The 21,233-nt window shown below is 43.8% G+C and overlaps 1 protein-coding gene across 1 annotated transcript in view; it reads right to left on the reverse strand.

Annotated features, from left to right (window-relative positions):
• Positions 1-21,233, reverse strand: part of LOC144823261 (signal transducer and activator of transcription 4-like) — a 754,354-nt gene that overhangs the window by 98,884 nt on the left and 634,237 nt on the right. Inside the window, exon 22 of the mRNA XM_078681615.1 lies at positions 20,758-20,893. Coding sequence (XP_078537741.1) covers positions 20,758-20,893 — 136 coding nt within the window. The remainder of the gene's footprint in view (positions 1-20,757; positions 20,894-21,233) is intronic.

The following is a 21,233-nucleotide window of genomic DNA, read 5'->3' on the forward strand; positions in this document are numbered from 1 at the left end:
TGAGCTTTCCGAGTAGTACTGGTCAAGCTGGGTTTCTTATCCAAAGGAAGGTACTCAGTGGGCAGGTTGATCTTACAGTGGTAGCATGAGCAGGCCCCCATTATTTTATCCCGGGATATAGAGTGGGTGCAATGTCCCCTGTTGTTGAGAAGCCTGAGGTCCTCTGATGTATACTCAAATTTCAAGGGAATTTGTGCAGCATTTCCCGCCCTTGTCCCGGCCTTAGCGCGGACGGGCGCAGACGGCCTTGCCTTTGGCGCACCGGCGGCGCGCCAACTGCGTGCGTCCGGTGCGCGTCCGGCCCAACATGGAGTTAAATAGCTGGCACGGCGAGTAAACTATGCTAGCTCTGCCCTCCTCCCCGGAAGTCAGGCCATCCAGAGGGCAGGCTGGGCCGGAATAGAGGGTGTGTCCCCTTCCCTCCAATCAATCTGGTCAGATGCCGGCGTTGGACCGGGGAAGCGGAAACTGGCCGCACGAGATACAGGGCTGAGAGCTCTAGAAGTTGTGCAAAAAGCAATCAAAGTGCAGGTAAGAACAGTGCAACAATGCTAATGCTGAATAGTTAAAAAATACATTCCCCACAATAAAAAGCCCCCCCCAAATCCAAATTCCAAAGTAACAGATTAATTTAATGTCAAATAATAGCAATTATTAAAAGCATACAGTGAGGGCTACTCTCACCTCATGCTCCGCTGCACGTCTGGCCCAGCATGAAGTTAAATAGCTGGCCGGGCGCATAAACTATGCTAGCTCTGCACTCCTCCCCGGAAGTCAGACCATCCGGAGAGCAGGCTGGGCCGGAATAGAGGGTGTGAACGCTTCCCTCCAATCAATCCGTTCAAATGCTGGCGTTGGACGGGGGAAGTAGAAACTGGCCGCACGAGCGGCGAGATACAGGGCAGAGAGCTCTAGAAGTTGTGCAAAAAGCCATCAAAGAGCAGGTAAGAACAGTCCAACAATGCTAATGCTGAATAGTTAAAAAATACATTCCCCACAATAAAAAGCCCCCCCCCAATCCAAATGCCGAAGTAACGGATTAAAATAATGTAAATAATAGCAATTATTAAAAGCATATAGTGAGGGCTACTCTCTCCTCACGCTCCGCCATATCGTATGGCGTCTTCATTCTCCACGTACGCTAGGGGTGTTATGCTGCTGGTTAGGTGGGGTACTCCCTTTCAGCCACTCACCACACTTAAAGATGATCAGGGCTGTTATGTGATAGTGCATGGAGAGTTTGAGGGTATAATACTGACGGTTGTGACACCTTATGGCCCAAATAATGACGACCCCGGTGTCTACGCAGCCATATGGTCCAAACTAAGAGACCTGCCCAGGGCGACGATCATATGGGGAGGGGATTTGAACACGTGTCTTGATCCAACCTTGGATAGGTCAACAGGCAATGAGCGCTATGGCAAACAATCATCTAGAGAACTGCGGACGGACATGGACGCATGGGACATGACTGATATATGGCGTATGCGACATGACAAACGTAGAGAGTGCACTTGCTCATCCAGGACGCATAACACTTGGTCCAGAATTGACTGCTGGATTGTCACCCAAGACGCATGTACATTGACGAAGATGGTTGAGCATTTACCTAAAACATTATCTGATCACTCCCCAGTCCGTCTCACGCTAGAAGTCCCTACTTATGTGCCTGGACAATTTACATGGAAGCTGCGGGTTGAGACTCTTTTAGATCCAGTGTTTCGTAGTGAATTACAGTAAGCAATAACAGATTGTTTTGATTTTAACACAGGGTGAGTAGATGGGAAGCGTTGAAAATTACAATAAGAGGGCATTGTATCAGTAAACATGCTGGTATCCTAAAGGATATACAACAGCAATTGAATATGATTGAATGAGACATTGCACACCTTGAGGAGGAACATACACTAACACAGAACCCGGCACTGCTAACAAAAGTAAGGGAAAAGATCGATGATTATCGAAAATATGCAGCAGATTAAGTAAAATATAAATTAAGGCGCGTAGGTACGGGGAGGGAGGCAGACCAGGACGAGCCTTGTCAAGCAAAATATTACCAGCACCCACACAATCATACATAACACGACTGATAGATGATTAGGAACACACATACTATGACACTCTGTCTATTTTGGATTACTTCAAAAATTATTTTAGCCACCTTTACGGTACTAAAATAACTGCTGACTCGCTGGAAATTGATCAGTATTTGCAGGACATAGCTATAGCATGGCTGTCTAACACCCATCGCAAATTTCTCAGTCACAGAAGACGAAAAAATGGACGCAATAAACTCCCTCCCAAATAATAAAGCACCTAGCCTTGATGGGCTACCTGGTGAATTTTACAAAACCTACAGCGATCTGTTGATGCTGCATCTGGCCGAAATGTTTGAGGAGTCATATGAAGACAGTAAATTACCCGCTTCTTTGAGAGAGGCCCACCTGGTAGCACTCCCGAAACTGGACAAAGACCCCATAAAATGTGATTCGTACCGACCGTTATCTTTAATAAATATGGACGTTAAGATTTTAGCTAAGGTAATTGCAACCAGACTACAGCTTCTGCAGGAGAAACTGGTGCTGCCAGACCAAGCAGGATTTATGCCCAACAGATCCACTACTCACAACCTACGCACCATCTTTGCGCTGTACCATCACTTAGACCCTGATACCCCAGCAGCGGCGACACCGCTAGATGCGGCGAAAGCCTTTGATTCCGTTGAATGGGTGTATATGCTAACAGTGCTTCGAAAAATGGGCTTCCCAGGGCTATTTCTGAAATTGATAGAGATTTTATACACAGACCCCAGCGCCAGAGTCAGAATAAATGGACACACGTCAGACGCCATACGTATAAGTCGAGGAACGAGACAGGGTTGCCCGCTTTCCCCTCTTCTATTGACACTGATAGTGGAGCCACTGGCATGCAAGATAAGACATTTGCACTCAAAGCTGCACTGCAATTCCACCTTCGCCCACTCAGCATATCTCTGTATGCTAATGACATGGTGCTTTTTACTCGGCTCTGTGTAGGTAGAGCAGCACTCCTCCTCAATTTCAATATTTCACTTTATGTTATCACTCTAATCTTGGAGTAAGTGAGCAATCCCACCGGGGAGTGCCCTACCCCCCTAATCCTAAGAGCTCTGTCGAGGCCAGGAAACACCTGGTCTGTGAGATGTTCATTAATGTCTTTAAGGTTTCAAATCTTTTTAAGTTTATATTCAAGGGTAATCACCAAGTTTTATCACAAGAACAATTCTCATAAATGTAATGAATCAGAACCAACAATGTTATTCATTTGAATCTGTATTCAAAATACTGCATTTATATGTAGCAATCCATCTTTCGACAAAGAACAAATATATACATCATTACATAATCCAAATCATGTTAATAAACCAAACAATTCATCATTTGCTAAAATTTAAACCAAATAAACAACCAAAACCCAATGCATTTCGGGTCTACATTGACCCTTCTTCAGGGTTAAAAAAATTATTCGCAAGTAAATGCACTTCTTCTATTAGTGTATGATGATTTCGCTTGTTGCATGCAGAAGTTGCTTAAAATGGTTCCGTTCAGTGGGCACTACAAAAAAATGTATATACATATCATTTTACTGAGCGATGATTATTATACACCCCAAAGTGAATTCTAGGTGATCTGTAAACCAAGAGTGATGGGAAAACTAAGCTACTCACAGTGTGCTAGGCACGTATTCCTAATCACGTTGTACCCAACAGCGAACCAATGTACTATTGATCTCTGACAATAGTGGACAAAAGAACGAGTCTCTCCTGTAAAAATAAGTAACCTCTTGTCAAATTCCGAACTTCACCTAGAATTCACTTTGGGGTGTATAATAATTTTCCCACACTATCACACAAGGAACCCCGCACGTGTAATTACCCTATTCTACCCCAAATAATGTAACATCGCTCAGTAAAATGATATGTATATACATTTTTTTGTAGTGCCCACTGAACGGAACCATTTTAAGCAACTTCTGCATGCAACAAGCGAAATCATCATACACTAATAGAAGAAGTGCATTTACTTGCAAATAATTTTTTTTCCCCTTAAGAAGGGTCAATGTAGACCCAAAATGCATTGGGTTTTGGTTGTTTATTTGGTTTACATTTTAGCAAATTATGAATTGTTTTGTTTATTAACATGATTTTGATTATGTAATGATGTATACATTTGTTCTTTGTCGAAGGATGGATTGCTACATATAAATGCAGTATTTTGAATACAGATTCAAATGAATAACATTGTTGGTTATGATTCATTACATTTATGAGAATTGTTCTTGTGATAAAACTTGGTGATTACCCTTGAATATAAACTTAAAAAGATTTGAAACCTTAGGGACATTAGTGAGCATCTCACAGACCAGGTGTTTCCTGGCCTCGACAGAGCTTTTTACTCGGCATCAGGACACGCACTTAAATGCACTCATTAGGGAACATATCCGATTTGAGCACTTTTAATTAACTGGGATAAGTCGGTTGTCATACCGCTTACTTTGGTTACGACACAACCAAACCTGGACTATCCCCTGAAGTGGCACACGGACCCATTAAAATATTTGGGCATATAGGTACATAGAGATCCAGAACTGGTCGTGAGGTAATACTATGGCAGAGCCATGACTAGACTGGAAGAAAAGATAGATAAATGGACACAGATGCCACTCTCATTAGAGGAACGCATAGCTTTACAAAAGATGATTGTGCTGTCAAAATTTTTATATCTGTTTAGTAACATCCCTATTTGGTTAAATCAGGCGTTGTTCACAAAATTGAGAACAGCAATGCAGAAACTCACATGGGCGGGAAAACAAGCAAGAATACGCTGGGATATTTTGACAAAACCGTACCACAAAGTGGGCTTTGGGGCACCAGATCTACAATTATATTATTATTGCGCGCCTGGCACAACATGCTTATTATTGGCTGCAACCGCACGCTTATATCCCACATGTGGAGGTGGAGAGGGATAGTGTATACCCAGCACCTCTGACAGCTTTTGTCTCGGACCCTGTCTCCTTCAACCACAGCGACAGGATTCAAACAGTACGCTGTACCTTGAGAGCCTAGCATATGCTAGCAAGCCGGGCCAAGAAATCTCCCGTCTATGCCCCAGCACTTTCAATTGCGAATCATCCAAAACTATCAGTCATGCTGGAAAAAAGGAGGCTACAGTCACTGGCTGAGATGAAATGAAACACTATGGCAGATGTATTCTCACGTGGTAGTTTCATTCGGAGGGAGTATCCATCGCTAAGCACACACAACACACAAATTAAGCTGTTTGCCAAATGCGTTTATAGGTGGCGATGATGGATTTATATGACTCGTATGCAGAAGAGCCACCTACACTGTTAGCTCTACAAGCACTATTGACTGCACCTAGTCGCCGGGACTTGGTCACCCATTTGTACAACACGTCCCAATCAGAACAAATAGGGCCAGCAGACAAATCACTAAGTAAATGGGAGCAGATGCTGGGGGACACTATAAGTGAACAAGACTGGGATTATAGCTGCACACAACTGCAACTGATGACGCCAAACTGTGATCTGCGTATAGTACATTTTCAATTCCTACATGAATTTGATTATATTCTGACCCAATTACATAAATACGGCCTTCGACCAAATGAAAAATGCTACAGGTGTGAAGTTTTAGGGACGGACTTCCTACACACGGCTTGGGCCTGCCCACAGGTACACAAATATTGGGAGGAAGTAACGGGGGCTCTAACTATTATGCTGTCCGAGATGATACCTAACGCACCACAAGTATGCTTACTGGGTATGTATAAGATAACACCAGCAAAAAGAAGGACATTTTTGGCGGTTGCGCTCCTATTAGCTAAGCGCCAAGTAGCCATTAGATGGGGCAGTAGGCGCCCCCCCAGATTCAAGGACTGGCTTAAAGACATGACATACTGTAGGGACACCTTAGAGATCTACTCAGAAGAATTACCACAAGCATCCAGGCCAAGGGATTACTGGGAACCCCTATTGCAATATCTCCATAATGTGCAGACGGAAGAGCGAACATAAGGAAACACAAAACGACAGCAGTATATACGGCGATATTGTCAAGTACTTATTGATAAGATGACTAGAAGTACTAAATAACAATGTATGTAAAAGTATAAGATGACAAGGCGGAAATTGTAATGCCAAAATGTATTTATCCAACAACACAGAGTATCGATGTGCATTGTGAAAGACTGATGAGATTATGATCCCCCCTGATACAGAAAGATGTAACATAGCAACGCGTAAAAATGTCTGAACACTATATGATGTAATACTGTGTTATTTAAGAATGTGTATTTCTAATATAGTAATTGCGTTCTTGATGTGGACTGGACTCAATAAACACATTTTAAAAAAATGTTTTGATGTTCAATTGTTGCTATTTTGTTAACAACATTTTCACTAAAAAATATATATTCCGTCCCTTGGTGTTATAGGGGTGAAGGTGGACTTTTTCTTAAATGTTTCATCAGAGTTTAATATCTGAGAACTTCCTTGGCCTCCCGTGCATTAATTTTCTTTTTGCAGCTCTCTTAGAGTTTATAGGAGACACAAATCCGCCTTGAAGGTTAATTCTTGAGAGCAGTCGGTTTCATTTGAATTTTGGTTGTCAATTTCAGCTCTCGGCTTCTGTTGTTGTAAGGCATGATATTTTAGTGATTTCAATTTGAGGACAAATCTGTATACATCCATCCTCGTGTTGGCATAGTCAAAATTTGATTCTAGACAGTCGGACAAACCAAGTGCTAAGATATGTTTTCTGGCCTTGTTTAAATCAATGTTCGTTAAATTGACTACTGTTGCTTCGATTTCGTCTTTGGTTGGCGGTCGGCCTGTCTTCTGGCCTTTCGCCTCTGCCGGCGCCAGTGGTTTTGCCTCTTCCTGCTGATTTCTTTTGAGCTTCTGTCTCCGCTCATCCGCTAAAAAATTCAATTCCTCTGCCGGGGATAATGCAGGACGTGTTCCACTTGCAATGGTGTGTGCGTTTTTGCTTTCTGCCTCGCTCTCGATTGCTGAGCTCAGGTCTGAGTTGGATGTGTCAGCTGGGCCTTGTTTGTTAGTTAAGGCCCCTGATTGTTGTGTACCTTTCGCCGCATATTTTATTAATTTCATTGCATCTTATTTTCTAGAAAAGGTGAAGATGCGTCCTGTTTCATAATCCACCCTGTCGCGGTGGAACTTAAACACCTTACGCTCCTTCACCTTGTGTTCCTCCTTACGCAGTCTGACCATCATTTCTTGTTTCAGTTTGGTTGCTTCCTCATTGTCACCCATTTTTTCAATTTCGTCATTTAGTTGCTCTGTCCGGACTTGCAGTGCAGCTCTGTCTATTTCTGCGTATTTCACAAAAATTTCCACAAGCCTTTTAGAAGAATCAAGATTGCATTGTGCCCAATATCACATCATGTCTGGATTTGGTTGATCATAACTCGATGCTGTTAGGATCCTAAGTCCTCTGGGGATTCTCCTCACATCGAGGTACCTTTGCAGTGACTTGGCTCCCTCCATTTCCCTTGTTCAGCACGCATCAATTTCTCTAATGCTCACATTTTATCTTTAATGGTTTCATCCATAGGCATTGAATTAGCGCTCTGTTAGTTAAAAATGACGCTGCTTGATGGAACATTACTAAACATTTTGGAGGCTGCTGCCTCCCAGTCTCTCAGCGTGTCCTCCGACATTCTTGGTCTTATTTCTGTTGTCCAGCGGGCAAAAGTAAGTTCAGCAATGCTTTAGTCCCTCTCACTATCCTCACACCACTCGCCCTGCAATACCATTCAATCCTACCTTTCTCATTTTTTCGGCGTCTTGTGGGTCCTCCGACACAGCAAACGCTGCTTCTGATCAGGCAGCTCAATCCATGGTATACAGTGTAGTACCAGATTTCACTTGCCACAGCACCATACTGCATGAACAGCAGTTGCCACAGCACTAGGTTGCACCCTTAGCACCAGATTGCACCCAAAACACCCACCACAGCACCAGCTTTAAACCCGCAGCAAATGTCTTGGCCCTGGACCGCATCCACATCATTCCCCAGATATGTACACCAGGCCACAAGTCCTAAAAAAAGAAGTGGGGGGACTCTCCAAAGTAGGCGTGGTCACAGGAAGTGACATCACGACAGGAAGTGACATCACGACAGGAAGTGACATCACGACAGGAAGTGACATCACATGTAAGGCAGATCATTTGCATATATTGCAACAAAAGTAGAATTAGTGTGTTGAAAAAAGCCGAAGAAAAGCACATACTAGAAACTACAATAGTGATTATCAAAACTATAAAATTTATTACGCTACCTAGAACACGACATTTACATTTATTAACAAGTATAATACACTGTGACCATGAGAGAAAAAAATGCAAGGTGCACACTTACAGTTAAAGCCTGATACTCTGTACATCTGTTATTTCAGACATTATGGGACATGTTACATTGCCACAGGATGTCTGGCCATGGAAAATGTGAGCAGCTTATATCATTGTAAGCTATCAATTAAAAAACGACCATGCGTCTGCATATCTTTTATTGTGCTGGGCTGTAGGATCAACCTTTCTAGATTGATTATCATCTGCATGACGATGAGCAATCAACCACCTGTTCACATATGGCACTGGATTCCAAAGAGGAAGAGGAGGACCCATGAGGTTTATGAACATTAATGATGAAAGGCGTCCGATACCAAGGCAGTTTCGTATGGGTGACATTACCAAGTTCATTGTGCTGAAACCCCTTTCGCAGTCACTTGAACTCACAGGAAGTGTGTTTATCGCCCTCAAAACAGGTTGCAGTTGCTCTGGAATGTCATTACCACCATTATCAATATAGTCTCTGAAGCCTTCAGATACACCTTTGTAATTAAGACAGAATCTCCTGCACAGGTTTTGTAGTTTCTCCTCACCTTCAAACCATGGGCTCTCAATGTCATATGGCCACTTCTGTGGGTTGAGAACATCTATCTCTGATGTAATAGCTAAAAATTCATCTGTCCGAGATGATGTGGCCGACCTATTGCTTGCAGACTGTGCATACAACCTAGAGCGCAAGTTATCTGCCCACGTGAGTCCTCACAGCTGATTGCCACTCCTCTAAATAAGCCACTCTCAATAGCTTTTTCAGCCTCCTTCCTGTGTGTCCCTGGAAACTCCTTAAGCTTTTCAATCGCCCTTACTGAACGATTGATGAGCTGGTAAGCTCGTGGCAGAGTTACTTCATCCCTTTGAAGTGCTTCCGACAGTGTTCCAATCTCATGAACCGCATCTGCAACACCAGCTAGATTGAGCACAAAATCGGAAGATGTGAGAATTCTATTCAGCCCGCTGAAAGTAGACCGGTGTTTGGCATCACGAGAAGTACTTAAGCTGGCCTGAACAAAATGCTGGTGAAGGGCTGGGTATGACTCCCACACTGCTCGTATTGCCCTTTTGCTAGAAGCAATCCACCGGATTGAAAATACTCGCCCAATTTTCAAAATTGCAATCTCTAGCTCTTTTGCACATGCAGAAAGTTCCCGCTGATTTTTGGGAGACTGGTGGTACACAGCATACAGTTTTTCAAAAAATGATGCAAGGTGCTTAAGGCCTGGCACTGTATCAACCGTGTCCGCTACACTGAGCTCAAGCCGGTGGCATAGACAGTGCCATTTTACAAGTCGAGGGTATTTAGAACATAGCCTCTCCAAAACACCAGAGTTTCTCCCAAGCATTACACTGGCACCATCACTGCACACCCCTATCCAATTGTCAGCAAGGAACGTGTTGCAAAAACCATGTTTTTCCAAACATTTCAAGAGTGAGGACTCAATGCACTCTGCATCGCCCCTAGGCAACTCAAGCAAGTCAAGGAAAAAGGTTAGGGGCTCTTTTCCATTGAATGCAGCACGAACATAAATAATTAAAACAGGCAATGAAGAATGGGTTGTTGACTCATCAATATAAACAGATATTTTTGGAGCCTGTTCAACAATGCCTATGCAAAGCTTTCTCCGCATTTCCTCAGCAATGCAATCAGTTATCTGTGCTGCAGTGAATTCGCTGTGTAGAATCGAGCCCATATCTGACTGATTAGCAACCTGCAAAGCTACTAGACCTGGAAAGTCTGAAAAGGGGCGATTATTTTTTGCACAAAAGTAAAGAGTGCGAAACACCTTAACCGTTGAAGCATGAAAATGCCTCTGCTGCTCCAGGAACCTTGACGGCAGTACCTCCTTCTTGGATGCATCTTGGATAGCACATGCATTACAATGTGCTTCAGAAAGTTTATGCTTATGGATTTTTTTCCGCAGTGAGCCTAACTGGCTAGCTTTTGTTGGGCCAGATGCAGCAATGCTCCCAGTGACCCATTCTCTTGACAAACCCACACCCTGTGATGCTCCAAGTAGCTTAACCTCACTGCATATGTTGCAGCAAAGGTGGCCATTTTCACAACTTAGCCATGTATACTTTTCTTTAAATTGAGCCCACTGATTGTGGTCCCAACACTCTGGCAAGCTGGTATCCCTTTCAAAAGTGGCACCCACATCCCGGATCTTTGTTGAAGAGTCTTCCAGTGGAGAAGGTGGAATCGATCCTTGGCTTGACATCAATTTCTCCGAATCTTGTGCAGGCACATCTTTCAAGCACGCAACGGGCTGTACTAGGCTACTTTCCGAATCAAACCGCGATCTCTTATTCGCAAAGAAATCCATGATGCTGGCTTTGCGTTTGCTTATTTCTGTAGAAAGCAGAAAGCATTGGGTCAGTTTTATATTTTGCATTTGTCACTCATATTCACTGATGGTTGGCGAGGAGAAAAAATAGAAAAATTGCTTGGCAAAAATATTTTCCGTATTACTTTTGGCACCTAGCTAAATGTTTGTGGCCCAATGAGCCACCCATCCCGGTTTGTGGTGGTATTATAATAAAAAAAAGAGAGAAAGTCACAAAATGCCCTTTTAAAAAAGAGAAATTCCCTCAATTCGCAGAAAGCATTGGGTCAGTTTTATATTTTGCATTTGTCACTCATATTCACTGATGGTTGGCGAGGAGAAAAAATAGAATTGCTTGGCAAAAATTGCTTGGCAAAAATTGCTTGGCAAAAATATTTTCCGTATTACTTTTGGCACCTAGCTAAATGTTTGTGGCCCAATGAGCCACCCATCCCGGTTTGTGGTGGTATTATAATAAAAAAAAGAGAGAAAGTCACAAAATGCCCTTTTAAAAAAGAAAAATTCCCTCAATTCGCAGAAAGCATTGGGTCAGTTTTAAATTTTGCTTTTGTCACTCATATTCACTGATGGTTGGCGAGGAGAAAAAATAGAAAAATAGAAAAATTGCTTGGCAAAAATATTTTCCGTATTACTTTTGGCACCTAGCTAGATGTTTGTGGCCCAATGAGCCACCCATCCCGGTTTGTGGTGGTATTATAATAAAAAAAAGAGAGAAAGTCACAAAATACCCTTTTAAAAAAGAAAAATTCCCTCAATTCGCAATTGATGATCTTCGATTTTACCGGTGTGATATTGCTCATTTCGTTTCCCATGTCATGTATGAACATTACATTAAAAAGATTTGTGGTCATAAATGAACAAAACGTTTTCTGCCAAGGAGTATTCGCGCTTTTTACCTCTCTTGGCTACCACTGTTGCAGCATCCGTGTTAGGGGTAGAAGGTAAAGTTTGCGGTCTGGCAGCAGCTGGCTGGGTGAATTCCTGGTGATCGGTGTTGTGTCCTGGGTGAGCATGGGACCCAACGCGGTCCTGTTGTGCTGCAGGATGAACCATTGCAGGTGTGAGCAGGACAAATGCAAAGCAGGGAGATCTTTTGAATAGGATGGCTCCCAAGATACTGTAAGCTGTAGTGTAAAAAAGATTCCACATTAGGCAACTGTCAAAATTTTCATAGTTGAAGGAATGGTGAGTCACCGCCAGTCATTCCTTACAAACGATTCTGAGGCATTCCATAGATGTCCATCAATCTTGAGCACCCACATTTTTATATTTGAAGAGGTTAAAGCGCTTTTGGATGTTGGCGACACAGCAGTTTGCCTTTAATGAATGCATGGAGACCTTTCAAAACTGATCATTTTGAACCCTAAACTTAGAAACATCCATGCTTTCTTGCCCGAACGACAAGCACAAAAGAAAAATGGAGAAATACAGATAAAATGGGCACAAGAAAATACAGCCATCGTTAATCTGAAAAATCATTGAGAAAGCAGTGTGCACCAACTTTACTTTCAAGCAGCCCGGGACAATTCCGGCCACTTCTTTGAAATGCAATAGGTCTCAGATTTGCGAGAGTTTAATCTATTGGCATTGTAAATGACAATGTTATTTCTCTGTTTTGATAATTAACACACAAATAAAATTCATTGTCATTTAAAAAGGTCTGCCTACTTGGGGCGGATTTGCTGAGGCAGACCACTCTCGGTGTCTGCCATGGCTGGCAGGAAAAATTAACACTGCCCACCACTTGTAGGGGAAAATCTCCCTGTGGGTAGGAGACATTTTTATTTTTCCGAAACAAACCCTTACTATGGTAAGATGGCTAGTGTACAAGACTGAAAGCCTTAAACAAAATGTGCTGTGGTCCCGGATGGCAGTGTAGCCTTAATTGAGATGCAATAGGTCTTGCATTTGCGAGAGTTTAAGCTATTAGTATTGTAAATAACAATGCCTTTTATTTATGTTTTAAAACCCAAAACATAAATAAAAGGCATTGTCATTTATAATTCCAATAGCGCAAACTTGCGTGAATGCGAGCCCTATTGCATTGCAAATGCTTGTTTCTTTAGAATGCTTTCTCCTGGACTTTTTTTTAATTCACCCCACCAAGATTGGCGTCTTCCATCTTAGAACAATAAATGAAATGTAAAAAGAAAAGAAAAAATAGCTGCCACATCTTTACACGCAAGTGCTCTTGTGTTTTTGTTGCTAGTGTTGCATATCAGCAAACAATCATATTTTTTCTTTTTGCCGATGCAGAAAAGCATTAGCAAAAAGTATTGCCAGTGCCAAAAGGCTGGGTGATGCAAAGTGTAACACTGAGAACTGAATCAGATATGTGATCTTGCAATCTTAAAATAAATATCTGTGTTGTTCATAAAGCACGAGTTCATGTTTCTAGGGGCTCCCAATATGTGAGATAGGGAAACTAATGCCAGAAATAAAGATTTATTTGCCTAAGGCCACAATAAGTTTGGACAAGCATGGAAGAGGGGTTTATACCCCAGGTTTGCTGCTTCCAAAGTCAGCATTGTAACCATTGCATCACATTTCCCTTCCATAGTGGCTTGTTTGTCTGGGTGCTGCTGGTGGGCAGGATGACAACAAGGTCTTTGTGTGGCAGAGTCCACACTGCTCGAAAACTGCTTGTAAAGGTGCTAAGAGGCATGGTTCTCGAGTGAGATCCTTTCGGATCCCTTTTTTCTTGGAAGCTCTTTGGAGATTGTCCCTTAGGGTGAGGTCACCATGTTATTGTGGGTTCTGTGAGTGAGGAGTCTTGTGTAGCACAGCACTGAAAACTACTCTGAAGCTGAACAGAATGGGACAGTTTCTAGTGATTTTACTTATATGCAGGTGGGTTCTAAGCACTCATAATGTTAGCAGTCATGGGGACTCAGACAATGGGATATAGAGTGATATGCTCAAGCTTACACAATAATTTGTTAAGTTGGGAAGCTGGGTTTACATCCCAGGCCGTCGTCTTACAGTTGTCCTATTAGAGACTGGACCTCATTATGCGCAGAGGGATCCTACTGCACAAAAACATTTGTACAGCTATGTTAAACGTTGGTGAAAAAATTGGTATTTATGGTTGAAAATATAGATTTATATTCCCCAAAAAATGAACTTACATTCACAAAACTATTTATTTGCTCATAATCTTACACTGTTACTGCAAATGAGCGACGTGGAACATGGGGCAATAAAATACATTTCCTGCGCTTTTTTGGTGAAATCTTGAAGATGAGATTAGACTACAGACTGATGCAGACCTATAAGTGAGCACATCTGCATACAGACTGGTCACAGCGTAGCATTCTATGATAGGGAATGGTTTGGAAAGCAGGTGGAACGCCCACAAACTTTGTGAACACCCAGTTTTTTTTGATTTTCACAAACTTAGCAAGAGACATTCCCACTCTGGATATGGTTGGAGATTTACTCCTGGCAAGGACAGGAGTAAATCTTAATCCAGCATGGAGTGAATGCACAAAAAAACCAGCTGATGCTTAGAGGAATAAGTTTTGCAATAGGAAAAAAAATGTCTTCCAAATGGAGAAAAAAAGTTTTGCAATGCTGTTTCACTATAGTGTCGTGGTTATGCGTGGGTAAAGCTATACCTGTTACATTTAAGCATGTTAAAACACCTTTGTAACAAGATCCCCAAAACTACTTCTGGGAACCTGCGACTGCTGCAGCTTTCCAGGTTTACATATAAAATGCTTAGTGAATTTCAATAACAGAAAGAAATGAACTTCAAACGTAAATTTACAACTTCTGTGAGTGTGGTCAGAGATTCTGTGGGACATCTTCCCTGTGGCCCTGTGTGGTGTCTTCATCACGGGGTGCTATCGGGGCAGAGAATTTTTTGAGAGGAGGGCATTGCTCAATAAAGTTACCAGCATCCTTTTACTCTGTAAATTATTAAATACAGCAAATGGTTCGCAGTCATTGTTTTGAACCACATATTAGGCAGGATTTCAAATAGTCTTAGAGATGCAAGTGTTGAAAACATGTATTTACGACATTCCTTCTGAACGGGCATCAAATAAGTCGTACGCAAAGTCCTTGTTTTGGACCACATAATATGCAGAATTTCTAAAATGTTAGAGATATAATTCTGCGTAGGTTATATCTTGCCGAATAGAATACTACTAAAAAAGACACCAGCGTTTTTTACAGCATTGGTTTTTCCTCGCTAAATATTGCTCACTTGGTATACACTCCATAAAAGACTTACACTGCACGTACACCACGATAAATACACACATAACTAAGTAAATACATAATTGATGTGCAGTACAGATTAGAGCGCATGAGAGCAAGGAAAGCCATATCATTAAGCTAAAATTAACTGGAACACTGAGGTGACCACTGCTTGCAATATTGCAAATGGTGTCTACTACCGAAGTGGATGAATACCCGCATGTAAATTTATGACTTTTAATAAATAGGAAACGGGGAGAAAACACCCAAGAAATCGGTTGGAGTAGTGGTAAAAATGGTTTCTCCACACTAAAAATATGTTTTCCAAGCGGAGTAAAAATGTAAAAGGGCGGCTTACAGCAGCTAGACATTGGCGATGCACATATGGACATTTAATCCAGCTGCCTTTACACTTGTGGAAAATACTTTCATACGAGAAAAACAACTCCAGAACTACATCTGGGAAAACTGTGACTGTCAGAGCTTCCGAAGGTTACTCCTGGAAATCTGTCCATATTCCAAAAAAGACAGAAATGGACTCCAAACGTAGGAATAAGCACTGGCCCAGGATAGGATATCGAAAGAGAAGTTTTAGAAAAAGCGCCGTTTTTCAAACTTCAGTGCACTAGCTCGGAAGTTGCTTCCCACAGCAGTAAATAAACAGAAGGGCTCCTCGGCCCTTCAGAGCAGTGCGATTCAGTGTGGGTGATGGGGGTCACCGTGGCGTGATGGCCGTGATGGCCGTGTCTGACGAGCCTATGCGACCCGACGGACACACAGCTGCTCTACACACATACATGAAAATTGAAAACACTTCCAGCAACTAGCAGACATACACACGCTGACAAATGGAAACACAGCAAAAAAACACCATCAGAAAATCAGTGAAAGACTGAAAGTGAAACGCAAACAAATGTGGAAACAGTACACCATCATACTACTTACATTTAAATCTGTGGAAAAAGGTTTGAAAGAGGCCGGGAGAAGGCAGCAGGCGAGGCCGGGAGGGGGCAGCAGGCGAGGCCGGGAGGGGGCAGCAGGCGAGGCCGGGAGGGGGCAGAAGGCGAGGCCGGGAGAGGGCAGCAGGCGAGGCCGTGAGGGGGGCAGCAGGCGAGGCCGGGACTGGAGAGGGCAGCAGGCGAGGCCGGGACTGGAGAGGGCAGCAGGCGAGGCCGGGAAGTCTGGTGCAGGAAGCGGAGGCAGGTCAGACAGCAGGCAGGAGGACAGTCGCAGCCGGGTCAAGGGGGTCACTCGCTCCGAAAAAGCAAAGGAGCTAATTGCAGGAACGCCCGAAAAATAAAGGGCATGTTGGGGGTGGGCGGGACTGCCGAGTTGCAGACCCACCCATTCATTGGTTGAGGTCGGATCCTTTGCATCTATTGGGTACCCTGGCACAGGTGCACCTGGTAGGTGCAGGGGCGTGGTGACCGGCGAGGTGCAGGGGCGTGGTGACCGGCGAGGTGCAGGGGCGTGGTGACCGGCGTGCTTGGACCCGGAAATGCTTTGTTTACTTTGTGCGCCCTGCGCTCCCATTTTGAAATGGTATGATGGACGCGGTTTTGATTTAGCAGGGTGGACGGCGTCCACCCTGAAAAACCCTCGGAAATAAGTGGGGGATGCCGTCCACCCGCATGGTACCCCGACTCGTGCCCTGATGTACACGCATCACCAGGTATAATCCCGCCAGGCCAGATAATCATATAACCACCTATAGTGGTTCAAAATATAAACCCACTGCTTTCTCCTGCTTTTGCTTTGTTTTTACTGCTTTCTCCTTCCTCTCCCCCATTTTTCTTAGTGCTTTCTCTGCTTTTGCCTCGTTTTTACTGCTTTCACCCCCCCATTTTTCTTAGTGCTTTCTCATGCTTTTGGCTAATTGTTTTCTGCTCCCTCCTTCCACTTCCCCCATTTTTCTGAGTGCTTACTTTCCCTCATTTTCCACTGCTTCTTGTTTTTACAGTGATGCACAGGCTATATAAATGGCCCAACAAATGCCTGAGGCAACAAACTATGACATACAGGCTACAGCTGCCAGGATTAGATGCAGGTCGCCGGGAACAAAAAGCGCTATGAGGCAGAGGAGGCGACACAGATGCTGCTAGTTTCTGGAAGTCCTCCTTCTTTCTGATGTGTGAGCCTGCGCAGTGTGCACTATGCTGGGGGCTGGAACGGGGTAGGTTGGATCATGGTTGGTCCAACTTGGGACACCGTGAGGCAGCTCTCATTGGTAGCGCTGTGCTATCAATGACTGTGCTGCCTGCGGATTGAGGTCGGGCTATCATGGGCAGCTGTGCGCTATGCTACTACCAATGAGAGTCTCATTTGGTAGCATAGTAGTGCTCAGCTACCAATGACAGTAGGCTACTGGTAGCTGCCTGCTTCGAGGAAGGTGGACCCAACCCACCCACTGTAAGTACACCCGGGGCCAGAGTCCAGACTGTTTTTGGCATAATGCCCGTAAGACTAGTGTTAATGCAGATGCAACGTAACACTGCGGCGGGCAGCGGCTGTGGCGTTATGCTGCGCTGCACTGTTAAATCCACCAGAACGAGAGCCCTCCTCTGTGGAAGCACAAGAGCACTACAGGCCACTAAATGCAGGAAGATAGAGTTCTGGTTCAAATTTCCTGTCCCTCATGGTGAGAGACTCTACCTTTCAAGATCTGCAGCTTAGAATGCCTCACTCAGGCATACCATTGTTAAAGAAAGAGAATTACTGTACAAAGTGAAATGCAACAAAACACACTGACCATAATTTCCAAAATGATTGATTTTGAACTCATAAAATCAGAAGCCTGAAGTGCTGGCTGCTTGAGCTGCCACCTCAGTTTTACTGTAGAAATGGCAGACTCTCTTTGTACGTAAAGAGACATGACTCCCTAAAAGCAAAGTGCAGTTTGAGCGCATTTGAAAAGAGAACAAGATATATGATGCTTATGATCACAACATGTATCCAATATGGAGGAACATTAAACTATTTAATTAAATAAGTAGGTGCCTCTACATATAATTGTGCCAGAAAGGATTTACCAAGTATACCAATAGAATATCTTCTTTCAACTTTAAAAGAAAATGCAGAATTGGGTACAAATGCAACATTTGGGATCCAAAATGATATACACAATGTCTAAGCCAGTGAAAGTTCAATTTTAAAGTGCCCAGGATGTAAATTAAACTTTCTGATATGCAATAGCAGATGCCTAGAGTAAACCTGGCGAAACCAGAAAACCACGGAAGCACGGAACAACCACAAGAGTGCCCTGAAGGAATACCACCAGCGCATAAGAGACACCAAACGGACCTTCATAAGAGACAACATCCAGACCAACACGACCAACGCCAAGGAACTGTTCAACGTCATACAGCAGTTCACTAAACCCCCCAGCGAAGCCACGAACATCACACTGTCTCAGGAACTCTGCGACAAGCTAAGCACCTACTTCCACCCGAAGATCGAGGTCCTCTACGACAACTTCAGTGAACAAACGGCGGACACAACCCCCCCATGCCTCCGATAAGCCAGCCATCATGACCTGGAACCCAGCCGCTGTTGAACACATCACGGCGACCATGAAGAAAACCCACTACGGACCCCTGCCCACCGCACATATTCCACAGGGCCGCCACCGCCATCTCACCCGAACCAGGACGGGCCATCAACACCTCCTTCTTGTCTGGCAGCTTCCCAGATGACTGGAAGCAGGTGTAGGTTATACCCCTCCTTAAGTAACTGACGGCAGACCCAACAGACCTGAAAAACTACCGGCCCATCTCTCTCCTACTCTTCACGGCCAACGTCACTGAGATACTCATAAACGCCCAACTGACCACCTTTATCATAGAGAACTCCATACTGGACGCCTCCCAGTCTGGATTCCACCGCAACCGCAACCACAGCACCAAGACCGCCCTCGTCGCTGCCACTGACGACATCCGCATGCTACTTCACCAGGGACACACTGCGGCCCTCATCCTTCAAGAATTCTCTTCAGCCTTCGACAGTTTCACACTGCACGCTCGCAGCCAGACTTCACGACACAGGGATACAAGGAGCCGCCCTCGACTGGATTCAATCCTTTCTCTCCGGCCGAACCCAGAGGATCAGACTCCCTCCCTTCCTCTCCGAACCCACCGATATCAACTACAGAGTACCCAAAGGAGCATCGCTCAGCCCCACGCTCTTCAACATCTACATGGACCCCCTCACCGACATCGTCAGACAGCAGGGGCTCAGCCTAGTATCCTACGCCGATGATACCCAGCTCATCCTCTCTCTCACAAAGAATGCCAAAGACACCAGAATCTGTTTCCAGGAAGGAATGAAGAACGTGGCAGCCTGGATGAAGGACAGCTCAACTCAGAAAAGACAGAAGTCCTCATCCTCGGACCCTGCACCTCCGCCTGGGACAACACGTGGTGGCCTGCAGCCCTCTGGAATCCACCCACCCCTACAGACCAATCACAAAACCTCGGCATCATCCTCGACTCCTCCCTCTCCATGAACTGTCAGATCAAAGCTGTTGCCTCCACCAGTTTCAACTGCCTGCGCATCCTCCGCAAGACCTTCAAGTGAATTCCCCGACTGCAGAAGGACCGTCACTCACGCTCTCATAACCAGAAGACTGGACTACGGCAACGCACTCTACGCCGGGATCAACAGAACCCTTCTAAACAAACTCCAAACCATCCAGAACGCAGCAGCCAGACTCATACTTGGGATACCGTGCCACAAACACATGACCCATCACCTACGAGACCTCCACTGGCTCCCTGTCGAGAAGAGGGTCACCTTCAAACTCTTCACCCACGCCTACAAATCTCTCTACAACATCGGACCCAAATACCTCAATGAGAGAATAACCTTCCACATACCCAAGAGGTACCTCCGCTCCGCCGCCCTCGCCCTGGCAGAGGTCCCCGGCAAACGCAGAAAAAGAACAGGCAGGAGAGCCTTCTCCCACATCGCAGCCAAGACATCGAACAAGCTCCCTCTGAACATTATACGTTCCTCGACCCTGCACACGTTCAGGAAGGACCTCAAGACCTGGCTCTTCGACTAAGATGCCCACTCCCTGACCCCCCAATCACCTTGAGACCCTCACGGGTGAGTAGCGCGCTCAACAAACCCCTGATTGATTGAATATTAGGATTTTTTTATGTCTACATTATAACGGAATAAAAAGTCAAATCAAATTAGTATTTTAATGTGATGCATAATACTGCAGATTAGAATTAAGAGAAAACTTGCGGGCAGGATATTTATTTTGTGGTAAATTGGCCAATTTAAGGATAAATATTAGGAAGGTATTAAAGTTTTTGTAATGAGAAATTACTGCTAGGCAATATCCCAAAATATAAAATTGTCATGTTTTGAATATGTTAGCCGTGGCAAGTCAAAAGAGTGGAGTTGGTGCATAATTTGTGGTGATGGATATAGAAATGGAATGCTCATTTAAAATATCAGGTTGTGTGATTCAATTTTATGTGGCTAAAGAATTATGAGCAAGAAACTCAAGAAATGTTCATATGTTCATATGCTGCATTGCAATAGACAGTGACCCTACACAAAAGAGACCTCACTTTCAATGTGACCTCATGACTTACTCAAATTTCAGGTACCAAGGTATTTAGCTAAATGCATTTCCATGAAAAACCGTCTATCTTTAAAACTTGTTTCTTTTAAAATTATGTCTTTCAGATAGTGCCATTCTGTCACATTTTACAGTCATTAATGACTTTTGAAGGATAAGTGAACTGAAAAATGAGCTGAATCCTCAACATACCGCTGTTTCAATATCTGAAGGACTTAGTTTTTCTCTCAGCACAGCATAGTCACGTGGAGACATTGGCAGGAGATCCAAAAGTGAACAAGAAGGTAAGGAATTTTCTTCTGGGCTGGATATTGAACATGAAGAATTACTGTGAAGACATGAATAGAAAGTGTGTTGAAATCGTAGAATTACTAATTGCTTATGATAGCCAGTGTGAGTCTTTAACCAGTCACCCATTGATATGGCAGTGGCAAGGTGAATATACAGAATTTCCAATTGGGCCATTGACCATACAGAAACAGTTCATATTTTGGTGAGTTTCGTTATAGAAGGCAGTACTATATGTATGTGTGTGTGTGTGTGATCATGAATTTCTCAATTAGTAATTTTGAAATTATTGTGAGGATGTCGGACTAGTGGTAACTATTACAAGCAAACAAATATTTATTAATTAGAAATACAGTTACACATTGATGGGGAGTGAAAGA

This window comes from Lissotriton helveticus, chromosome 3_1, assembly GCF_964261635.1.
Source record: "Lissotriton helveticus chromosome 3_1, aLisHel1.1, whole genome shotgun sequence".
In the NCBI taxonomy this organism is placed as follows: Eukaryota; Metazoa; Chordata; class Amphibia; order Caudata; family Salamandridae; genus Lissotriton; species Lissotriton helveticus.